General features: G+C 37.1%; 1 protein-coding gene across 2 annotated transcripts in view; it reads left to right on the top strand.

The window, feature by feature from the left end:
- The first annotated feature begins 3614 nt into the window (after nucleotides 1-3614).
- Nucleotides 3615-12442, top strand: part of LOC149186379 (putative copper-transporting ATPase HMA5) — a 34947-nt gene continuing 26119 nt past the window's right edge. Inside the window, exons 1-2 of one of the 2 annotated variants that reach the window (XM_089410988.1) lie at nucleotides 3615-3922; nucleotides 4002-4330. In XM_089410988.1, the coding sequence (XP_089267114.1) occupies nucleotides 4013-4330 (318 nt within the window). In that variant the 5' untranslated portion in view covers nucleotides 3615-3922; nucleotides 4002-4012. The remainder of the gene's footprint in view (nucleotides 3923-4001; nucleotides 4331-12442) is intronic. The other variant, XM_089410987.1, reaches the window with a different exon arrangement.

Below are 12442 nucleotides of genomic sequence, written 5' to 3'. Positions count from 1 at the left end.
TTATTTATACAAGTTAAATAAATATATAAATATTAGAGTAATTTAAGGGCATGATAATAGAGTAATTTAAATTATAATTATGATATTATAAATATATATTAAAATAAATTAATTATAAAATAAATCAATTTAAATTAATAGTAAGTTATCCAAATTATTATATCTAAATATTAGAGTAGTTAGTTATAAAAGTTATAAATATTAGAGTAATATATAAATAGTTAGTTATAATTTTATTAAAATGTAAGTTAAAGGGATTGTTTCAGATACTTATAATTATAAATATAAGTATCTCTCTATTTTAACTAGCTCAAAGAAGAAAATTAATATAACAAAGATTAGAGAATTCTCATGAGCTCTATAGTGAAACAGGTCGTTGGGCAGTTCCTAAAACTCCATGGATGGAAAGGATCTGCCATTAGGGTGCCCTGCGTACAACCACATTAGATCTCAATTTCACAATCTTTGTTACAATACTGACCTTCCTAGCCTTTTACAATGTCAAAATTATAGTGAGCCCGGGAGGCTTCTCTCCAAGCTTTTTGAGCATAGGAATACAATCTTAAATCAAAATAAATAATTTGTTTATTTAGGTCCGATAGACCATTGTTTGGTCTCAGGGGACGTTAACCACCACCACCACCACCATCATCATCATCATAAAAATAAATAAATTAATTTTAATTTAATAGTTATTTATAAAAGTTAATTAAATATATAAATATTAGAGTAATTTAAGGGTTAAAAAGAATATTTTATACTTAAAATTAATGGTTTATTTAAGGGTTAATATTATCATAGATTAATTTCAAGATTATTTTCTTTATGTTATTTATGCTAATAACATAGAGAAAATAATCTTGAAAATAATCTATGATAATTTTAACCCTTAAATAAACCATTCCTATACTTACCTCTCTTTTTTTTTCTTTTCAGAGGGGAAATCCCCTTTGAAGAAGCTTTATATTACAACATGATACAATTATATAGTTGGAGGTATTGTAATAGCACTTATTTATGTTAATAACATAAAGAAAATAATCTTGAAAATAATCTATGATAATTTTAACCCTTAAATAAACCATTAATTTTAAATATAAAATATTCTTTCTAACCCTTAAATTACTCTAATATTTATACACTTAATTAACTTTTATAAATAACTATTAAATTAAAATTAATTTATTTTTATATATATTTATAATTATAAGTGTATGAAACAGTGCCTTTAACTTACATTTTAATAACATTATAACTAACTATTTATATATTACTCTAATATTTATAACTTTTATAACTAACTACTCTAATATTTAGATATAATAACTTGAATAACTTACTATTAATTTAAATTAATTTATTTTAATATGTATTTATAATATCATAATTATAATTTAAATTACTCTATTATCATTCCCTTAAATTACTCTAATATTTATATATTTAGTTAACTTTTATAAATAACTATTAATTTAAAATTAATTTAGTTTATAATTAATTTATTTTAATATTTATTTATAAATAAGTGTATGAAATAGTCCCTTTGACTTATATTTTAATAAAAATATAACTAGCTATTTATACATTACTCTAATATTTATATATTTAATAATTTTTATAACTAATTATTAATTACTCTAATATTTAGATATAATAACTTTGATAACTAACTATTAATTTAAATTAATTTAAGTTATAATTTATTTTTTAATATATATTTATAATTGTAAGTGTATAAAAAGGGTCCATTTACTTTTATTTTAATAAGAATATAACTAACCAAAGTAACTTATTTAATTAAATAGTGGTTATACCCTAATCCTGTCCTAATTAACTAGTGATAACTAGCCGTTACCTAGCCGTTGGAGGTTCTGCTCTATCTATTTAACATGCAAAGCATGATCTGTTCATTCAACTTGTCCTGACGATGAATCACACTGGTTGGTTCGAAACGCCTCAACAAATATCATGTGATAAAAAATCTCTCATAAACTTATATTTTTTTCACAAAATTATTTTTATTATAATTTTAAAATCTTCAAATAATTAAATATTTTTTATTTTCATTATCTTTTAAATCATAATTTATTTTCATTATCTTTTAAATCATAATAAAGGGAAAATTTTAGATAATTTTTTATAAAATTATGTATGCAAATGGATTTTTTAAAATATACTTATACATTTATTTTTAAGTTTAATCTCTTGTTAATTAATTAAAATAAAATTTAGATATTGTCATAACTCAAAAAATAAAAGTTATTTTAGTACTCATTTTGGTTTACAAATTTTTATATTTTTTTTAAAAATAAATATTTTATATATTCTAAAATTGAAAAAACTTCTTTTTTCATAATTTTAATAAATTAATAATTTATCTCTTTTATAATATTTAATAAATAAATTTATAACTATATTTATATATTTAAAAATTCATAAATAAAGTGACAAGTATACTAACCTGTTTTTAGAATAAATATTTATTAGTCCCTACTTTTTGGCTTTTTAGGTTGGTATTTATCTAAACTAGTCTCTACATAAAAATATCATAATCAGGGCCAAGCGAAGTGTTTCTTTGAGTTATACTTGTCAAGGTTGCCACGTCATTTACAAAATACAAAATTAACAAAAAAGTTTTACCATCCAACCATTGAAGATTTTAACGTCCTTGCAACCATTGAAATGGCATCCCGCCTTCTGGTATACTCCTTGCGACCATTGAAATACCATTTACAAAATACAAAAATTAACCAAAAAAAAAGTTTTACCATCTTCTCACCGCAGGAAAAAATTTCAAATTCAAATAAAATTACAATTCTTATACTTATTTTTTTATTCAGAGGGGAAATCCCCTTTGAAAAAGCTTTATATTACAGCATAATACAATTATATTAGAACGTTAATCGAGAACAACCCAGCAAATGCTTAATAATAGTTGCGAAATGCAACCAATATATAATGCGTGCGTGTTTGGAAGGCGAATAAAGAAGACAATATTGCACCGTTCCAACTACCCCACACAACAAAGCAGTACAAATACTTACCTCTCTTTACGGAGAAGACATCAAATCAAATCCAAATATCTACGCCGAAATTCCGACCACCTAGAAAATGTTTAGGTGGGAAGTTTTCCTAGCTCCGCCCAATTCCCATGCGAGCCATATTTCCCAAGCTATCGGGCCATAAATGAATGGCGGGTGTTTATGCCCACCGTTGACTTAGCAAAATCGAACAGTGGACATATACACCCGCCGTTCATTTATGACATGATAGCATAAGATTTATTGATGCCCCAATTCCCATGCTTCATCGTGCAATTCATACTTTCGGAATGTGTCTTCATACAATGTATCTGGCGATCGATCATGAGTGGAGCTGCCAACGTAGGATCGATCATGAGTGGAGCTGCCAACGTAGAATCGCAATAATGTTTTTAATTCCTGGAAAATTGGAGAGCATATGATGTTATGGTTGACTTTCTAAAATGGGAGAGCATATGATGTTATGGTTGACTTTCTAAAATTGGAGAGCATATGATGTTATGGTTGCCTTTGGATACTTATAGTGTGGAGGTTTAAGTTATAAGTCTGACGGTCTAATCTTAGTAAGATTATATGCACCTAAAACCTGCTCTAAAAATTAATTAATTGCGGTTCCCAGCTTTCAGACCAGCAGTAAAACGTACAAAAATCAAATACGTATTCCAAAGGCGAGCCTTTCTTCTAAATAAAAAGCAGATGCCTCCCACCAAATATTTGAATTCCAGCCACAGCTTTTGAAATTTTGCATTCAGTAAGATTTTGAAGGTAAAGGCGCCAGATTTGGGTCGTTCTGTTTAGTAGCGTGCCGTTAAAATCGTGTTAATTCAGGTAATTTGAAGGCCCTCCATTGTGCGCAATTGTTTACGCGGTCCAACTCAATGGTATTTTCAAAATCTTTCAGTTAAAATCGGTCTTGGGTTTCCCTATAATTGAAGGCCTGAATTCAATATTTTGTTGCAGAGCGAGCGAGAATGGGTAGCAGGTTTTTTGCTTTGTCATGCCTGGGGAAGCTGAAACACAGGGAGAATGGAGGGGAACAGGAATCCCTTGTGGTTCTCGTTCCTCCTCCCCATTATCCCTCGATGCCGAGGTACCCAATCGAATCCCCTGTAGATCCATCACCGCAGCTGGAGATCCGAAAAGCCCTCTTCAAGGTGCTTGGCATGCAGTGCTCTGCATGCGCCGCCTCCATCGAGAAGGCCGTCAAGCGTCTCGAGGGTATCGAGGATGCCACCGTCGATGTCATTCACTGCAAGGCCCAAGTTGTCTATCATCCTTCATTTGTTAATGTAAGTTTTCAACCCTTTTTTCTTCTAAGACTGAATTCGCAGGTGGGTATCAAAATTTTGAATTTCTGGATTAAATCTGTGGGTGCTGTTTGATGGGAGGTCTAGAAACCTTAACATTTCTTTTCTTTGTTTTTGGATTTTCAACATGGGTAGTAAAAGTCAGAGGTTTGATCTGACTGGGCAATATTGTCGAAAAAAGTTTTAGCGTCCGTGCTTGGCTTTGATTCTGTGGCCTTCTTTCACAGCTACTCATTTTCCATTCTTGTGAGGGGTGCCTTTTTCGCAGTCGACAGTTTCTCGTTCAATTTCTCCCTATGCTCTGCTTTTTTTTTTTTTAATCTCATGCTTTCATAGCAAAGTGCTTTGCTATGAAAAGTTTTTTTCCATATGTAATTTAGTACCTCACTCTTTAATAAGTAGGTCTAGTTGATATATTATTTTTGGTTTAAAGTTTTGTGTGTGTAAGTTTGGCAGTGCTTTTTTTTCTTTCTATTAATCATAAATGGGCAGGTAACAAAAAATATTTCTGGTGGCCTCAACTTGCCCGATGGAAACCAGGTCTGTTGGCCACCAATTAGCATCATATGCCATCCAAAATTTAAACAGTTTGAGAATATCCATCCATGCTAAATAAGCTACTGTATCTACTATATGTTTAATCATTCTACTATCAAAGTAAATGCTATCCGACCAGATCATTGTAGTAACAACAAAATTGCATTACTTCCTATCTTATCTTCATTTAGTCATCTGATGATTCAATGGGAGTTGGGTCCTTAGCACTCGACCCAAACATTTCATTCTGCAGGAGGCTTTGAATTTGTTTTTCGATTTGGCCTAAGCGGACATTCTGATGATACTACTGCACTTGTACAGCTTGGATCTCCCTTTGAATATCCTTTAAGCTTGGCCCCTCTTGCTGTGTTTGCAGGGGTTCCTCTAGATGCCTATTTGTTGTCATGGTCCTTGCCAGTAGGTTCTTCATAACCCAGTAAAGCTGGAATATCTGTATGAATAGAGTTTGCCTGCCTTGGGTGTGTCTCGAGTCAATGAGCAAGGGATCCCAGTCCTCCGTTGGAGGCGGCTCTGCCGCTGCCTTGGCATTCAACTCTGCCTCCCATGTTGAAATTATGGCCTTAACCTGTGTTGAAGTTCCCCCATGGCATGCATGCATGAGGTTCTATATATTTTCCTCTCTAGTTTTCCTGCCCCTCTTTCGCTGGGTCTTGCTGGTCGACGTTGTCGACGTTTTCTTTTTGTTGTCTGTCTATTTGCAGGCACAACGACCCTCTTCTTCCCGGCTCCACTTCAACCTTCACCATTTTGTTTTCAATTAGAGTTCCTTCCAGCGACGACCACTCCCGACTTCTTTCTTTGTCTTGGAGCAGGAGCACCAGAGTAAGAAGGGGAGGAAAATTAAATAGACTTGTAAGAGTAGCGTAAGTAGAGACATTAAAACCAAACCATATGTTAGTGTTGTCATCCGGCCATTCCATGTGAAACACCATTACAGAGTCTCGATTCTAGGTTTGATGGGTGTAACCCGAATTCCCCCCAACCTCTTCACAGCTTGCCTTTGTCCTTATTGTGCCTAGTTTTAAATTATTTTCTTATCTCTGCCTCTCATTTCTCCCCTTAGTGCAACCAGCCCGTTGGCTTCTTGGTTTAGGCCCTACGACAACTAGTTTGATGGACTCGCAGGTTTTGGAATACACAGGAAAAAGGATGCAAATGGTTGACCAAGTTTTGACTGAATTGATAGGTCCATTGAGGTTTCGAGACTCCGGCTCGTCATTCTTGCCCCTATGGACATTGAAACTACCATATAACCCAACTTTGACTAAATTGGCTGAGAGGTTGGTAAAGGACATACCCAAGATAAACAACATTCCCTCCCTTTGGTCTTTCATTCTACCCTCTACCCTACCATGTCTCCGGTTCCATGGAATTAACCACACCAGTGTATAATTGACAACTGCACTGGGGTTCGAGTCCCCTAATTCCTTGTTAATGCCCCACTGCTCCAAAGGTTAACCAGGAAGCCGAACAACAGCTGGTAGGTCAGGCTTTCCAACTTTATGATACCCCGACACCCCGTTCCTAGCCCACTAGGCTTGAAAATCACCTGAGAACTAGACAAACTAGACTAGACAGACATGCAAGTGGTTTGGATCCCAGACCCCCCTTTCTTTCCTCTCTGGCTCAGAGAATTGCTAGGCGACCGTAGGCCCTCAGGGGAGCCTCGGCCCCTTCTTGGTCCCAGACACTTGGTATTAACGAAAACAGGAGTGAAGTTCACAACCCAAGTGCCAAGAGCCGCCCCTAACCCTCCATGTATCCCCTTTTTCCCCAACAGGTTACCATATAATGCAGAAATTAAAATACCAGACATCAACAACAGAGAACTAAACCAAATTCCATCAGAAACATGCGAAACCACCACCATTTGTTGCCAGATCAGCCTCCATTCTTGTAGCATTGGTTCCATATGAAGATTAAGGCGGGTCTGAATTACATAACAGTTTCCCTCCGAAGCGTTGGTGGCGTCTTTCTGGTGGTGGCGACAATCCTTCCTCCCGCAAGCAAGTTCCTCCCCCCATCTTCCAATCTCGTCTCCTGCGATCGAATTCCACCTCAAACCTTGCATGCATGCTCTAGTGTCCCTCACCACCTTTCTCCCTCGTTTAACAGTTAGCCTTACCATTTGCCTTCCTGAGGTAACTGACACCTATTGCCATTCTCTCCCGGTTCTTACTGTCGCGCACGTGTGGGGTCCTTGGGTGGGCCGCCCATCAGCCCTGTCCACTTGCCCCTCACACATGTCTTTGATCCGCCGAGGAATCTCCTTTCCCATAGCACCTCGATTGAGGGCCCTTACTTCCTTCCTTGTCTTCTTCTAGAATCTCCCTCGAGCATCCATACCTTCTACTTGGTTTGTCTCATTCCCGTGGATGTTCAGGTTCTTTCTCAGATTACCGCAACCCCAGTTTGCCAAGAGGTCAGCTGCAGAATTCCCTGAACGACGTACATGTGCTGGGATAAGGTATGCTATATCTTTGATGAGAACCCCTATTTCTTGGACTAACCTTGTTGGAGAAGATGAAAACTCCTTTTCGCCCTGCTTTAGGCATAGGATCCCATTCAATTCACAAGAACAGTGGATGAATCGATCCTTGAAGAGATAAATCCTAGAGGAGTGACATTGAAGAGTGCATGGCTAAGTCGCTAGGGTATCTGGGTACATGTGCAGGTACTGGTATGGCACTTTTGAAAAAAGTTAGGGTACATCAATAGTATATATATAGCATGTGGGTTTAATGGTTAAGAGCATGCATTTTCCTTTAATAAGTGACAAGTTCAAATCTAGAGAAATTCAGAGGGGTAAAGTATGTATATCTCTGTAAATTTTAGCAGTCAAAGAGGTGAATCTCTTGTCTCACAAACAAAGTCCAGTAAACCAATTTGGTTTAAACTTGACATTAAGAAATCTGTGCTTGGGTCACAACCATACAACAATAGTACAAAATGATGAGTTTCAGGCTGTCTCTATCACCTTTATCTGTGGCTTGAATTTGAAAAGAAAGGAAGTCTAGTGCACTAGTATTCAAAAATAGCAGGAGGTATATATCCTAAAAGAATACTAGAAGTTTACAACACCTAACTTGCCTATATTAACAGAGTTTATTACTTTATTTTAGTTCCACCATCACTTAGAATGTCTTCATTTAGAAGTTCCTCATTTTCTTGAGTGGGGAAAAACATTTAGATCAGGAATTTCTAAAATGTTGTGATTGGTGTAGTTACTCGAAAAAGGAGAATTTTGCTGAATCCAGTGCAGGTCGTGTTGAAGATACTCCATGTCGACGAATGCCAGCTATTTCATTATTAGTAATCCAAAATTGAGACCTATGTTCCACTATCTTCTCCTTTTCATATATTAAATTGGATATTATTTGATTACGACGAATTTGGAGTTGTAAAATTTTTGTTTGTAGCAATGTGAGCTCCTCCTCTTAGTGTCTCTGTTCATTACTCCCAACTCACTTCTTTTGTGCCATAAGGAGTTGAGATTCATAGACTTTGTATTGCTTCTTTTCCAACCCTAAAGACTTCCTAATGTAGAGCCCTGTCTCAATACCGATCACCGGACTCCCTCCTTAACAGACTGACTCCCACTGCTCTACACAAGATAACTAGACCACATCGACTCCCTCTTTAACAGACCCACTGAAGAAGGGCAGCACCACACAGTCAATTTGAGAGTTCCAATTATGCAACCGACGTCTTTGCCTATTTCCCCAAAGCATAGTAAATAGAGATATTGTCCTTGCTTTGCCTCATCGGATTTCGTCATGTCGCAATTAACGAAGTTAATGTGAGACACAGTCTAAAGTTGCCTACTCTTTGCTTGGATCAACTGCTCCCATGATTTCCATGGCCAGCACATTGCACGACCAAAGATTGCTATACTCATTATTCCTTGATCCAACAACATTTGGATAGGGAGTATCATCTCATCATTATGTGAGATTCCTTGATCCAACAACATTTGGATAGGGAATATCATCTCATCATTAATTAGAATGTGATCTACACATGATACAGAGGATGCTCGCTTGTACCAAGATTGGTCTTGCATCACCATAATTTTTTCCTATGTCATTCTTACCTTAGCATGCATCTTACTCCAATCCTATGCTTGGACATAATCCTCCCGCTGTATATAACGAGCCATCATTGGTACACCTACATGTTCCATAATTCCAATCAAGAACACATGAAGTCCATACATTAAATAATTTTTAACTCTATTGCCAACCTCCCAATAACATCTCGATAAGATTGGCAAATGGCCAGTTTTTTAACTTGCTAATTTTATCTGCCGATTTTTTCGAGACTTTTTCAAATTTTAAGAAGTCATGATTTAATCGATAAAATCACGATTTTACGTGAGTTAAACGAAAAAATTGTCTGGAGGGGGATTAAATCTTAAAATCAGGAGTTTTTGGAAATTGAAAAAAATGCATATTTTTGTACAATTTTGCCATTTTTTTCTAATTTTTTTTTCAATTTTCAGACCTTTGTTGATTTATTCTCGAGTTCAACTTTTGCAACATTGGTTTTTATAGTGCATCAAATGGATTATGGGATTTGAAAATATCCAACTTGTTCATTTATGAGCAAGGTTTTGGCCTCCTTCTCGGTTCCTCTATTTGCCATTAGATTTGCTTGTTGATTGTTTTGCCTCAAAACAGGGAATATAGAGAATTCAATTGTGTGTTTCAAGAAAACTCTGATTCTTTGAAGAATAGGTTTTTAATTTATTCCACTTGGATAGAATTTTTAAGGAGGCAGGAAATAATATTTTTGGAATCCCTAATGATGATTAATTTTTGAATCTTTAGTGCTCTTGCTTGAATTGTATCTTGTAGGAGAGCGTAAGCCTCTACTTGATTATTTGTTGCTACGCCTAAACTCCAAGCATAAGAAAGTTCCACTTGTCCTTTGGGGCATAAGATCACCCCTCACTCCTACCACCCCATTATTATTATAATATTTTTTTTGTCGATCAACAAAATTGCTATTATATTATCAGAAAGATGTAGATTACATAGTATTGGTCAACAACTCTCTCGGCCTCACTTTGACCGAATTTGTTGGTTAGGAGATCCAGATCATAGTGCAAAAGATTTTTCCATTCAAATCCTACTTCCTGAGGGCAAAAGAGCCATACATACCAAACTAAATACAAAACCAACAAGCAACCAGTGGATCACATGTCAAGGTGGCAAATGGAAAGGTTGGACAAGCAAAGCAGCCATTGCACTGTGTCCTTCATGGACATGGAAATCTATCTGCTCCAGTATTGCTTCTATCTCATTCAGACAGTTGTTGTTCTGACATTGGCTTCTGCTACATTGGCTCATTGCTCCAAGATCTCATTTTGGCTATATTGTATGTCACTAATATAGGCCACTAGCTCATTCCTGTCTTCATATCTATGTTCCCGAAGGATATCGAGGTTGGCTTGGATTCCTTGCAGTTGATCAACAATTGTGTCTAAAGAGGGAGGTTGAACAATGTCGGGTCCACGACAATCTCACCTTCCAGCGCCATACCCCCATACTCCTCATCACTCTGGTCTTCCGCTTTGTCCCCCCTCGCTCCTCACTGCCCACGAAGTCCACCACCTCTTCGAGGTCTTCGTCACTGGCAGAGCATCCTTGCAAGAATCATTTCACATTGGGCCTGCACCTCGAGGTTTCCACCTCCCATGACGAGACTCTTCTGCACCAACTCCCCTGGAATACAAGGCTCTAGTCTTTGAGTTGGCTAGGGTGTGGGGAAGGGAAACCAACACGCCCTTACTATCCACAACACCCTAAAATATACAAAAAGCACACCAGAAGGAGACTAGCCATTAGCCATTCTTGTGGGGGGTGCCTTTTTCGCAGTCGACAGTTTCTCGTTCAATTTCTCCCTATGCTCTATTTTTTTTTTAATCTCATGCTTTCATAGCAAAGTGCTTTGCTATGAAAAGTTTTTTTCCATATGTAATTTAGTACCTCACTCTTTAATAAGTAGGTCTAGTTGATATATTATTTTTGGTTTAAAGTTTTGTGTGTAAGTTTGGCAGTGCTTTTTTTTCTTTCTATTAATCATATATGGGCAGGTAACAAAAAATATTTCTGGTGGCCTCAACTTGCCCGATGGAAACCAGGTCTGTTGGCCACCAATTAGCATCATATGCCATCCAAAATTTAAACAGTTTGAGAATATCCATCCATGCTAAATAAGCCACTGTATCTACTATATGTTTAATCATTCTACTATCAAAGTAAATGCTATCTGACCAGATCATTGTAGTAATAACAAAATTGCGTTACTTCCTATCTTATCTTCATTTAGTCATCTGATGATTCAGTGGGAGTTGGGTCCTTAGCATTCGACCCAAACATTTCATTCTGCAGGAGGCTTTGAATTTGTTTTTTGATTTGGCCTAAGCGGACATTCTGATGATACTACTGCACTTGTACAGCTTGGATCTCCCTTTGAATATCCTTTAAGCTTGGCCCCTCTTGCTGTGTTTGCTGTGGTTCCTCTAGATTCCTATTTGTTGTCATGGCCCTTGCCAGTAGGTTCTTCATAACCCAGTAAAGCTGGATTGTCTGTCTGAATAGAGTTTGCCTGCCTCGGGTGTGTCTCGAGTCAATGAGCAAGGGATCCCAGTCCTCCGTTGGAAGCGGCTCTGCCGCTGCCTTGGCATTCAACTCCGCCTCCCATGTTGAAATTATGGCCTTAACCTGTGTTGGAGTTCCCCCATGGTATGCATGCATGAGGTTCTACATATTTTCCTCTCTAGTTTTCCTGCCCCTCTTTCGCTGGGTCTTGCTGGTTGAGGCTGTCGACGTTTTCTTTTTGTTGTCTGTCTATTTGCAGGCACAACGACCCTCTTCTTCCCGGCTCCGCTTCAACCTTCACCATTTTGCTTTCAATCAGAGTTCCTTCCAGCCACGACCACTCCCGACTTCTTTCCTTGTCCCGGAGCAGGAGCACCAGAGTTAGAAGGGGAGGAAAATTAAATAGACTTGTAAGAGTAGCGTAAGCAGAAACATTAAAACCAAACCATATGTCAGTGTTGGCATCCGGCCATTCCATGTGAAACACCATTACAGAGTCTCGATTCTAGGTTTGAGGGGTGTAACCCGAATTCCCCCCAACCCCTTCACAGCTTGCCTTTGTCCTTATTGTGCCTAGTTTTAAATTATTTTCTTCCCTCTGCCTCTCAGTTCTCCCCTTGGTGCAACCAGCCCGTTGGCTTCTTGGTTTAGGCCCTACGACAACTAGTTTGATGGACTCGCAGGTTTTGGAATACACAGGAAAAAGGATGCAAATGGCTGACCAAGTTCTGACTGAATTGATAGGTCCATTGAGGTTTGGAGACTCCGGCTCGTCATTCTTGCCCCTATGGACATTGAAACTACCATATAACCCAACTTTGACTAAATTGGCTGAGAGGTTGGTAAAGGACATACCCAAGATAAACAACATTCCCTCCCTTCGGTCTTTCATTCTACCCTCTACCCTACCATGTCTCCGGTTCCATGGAAT

Source organism: Pinus tabuliformis, chromosome 3_1, assembly GCF_031772625.1.
Source record: "Pinus tabuliformis cultivar Carrire ecotype Pingquan chromosome 3_1, CPIR1, whole genome shotgun sequence".
Taxonomy (NCBI): domain Eukaryota; kingdom Viridiplantae; phylum Streptophyta; class Pinopsida; order Pinales; family Pinaceae; genus Pinus; species Pinus tabuliformis.
The sequence above is the reverse complement of the archived record's forward strand: the minus strand, read 5'-3'. Positions and strand labels throughout refer to the sequence as shown.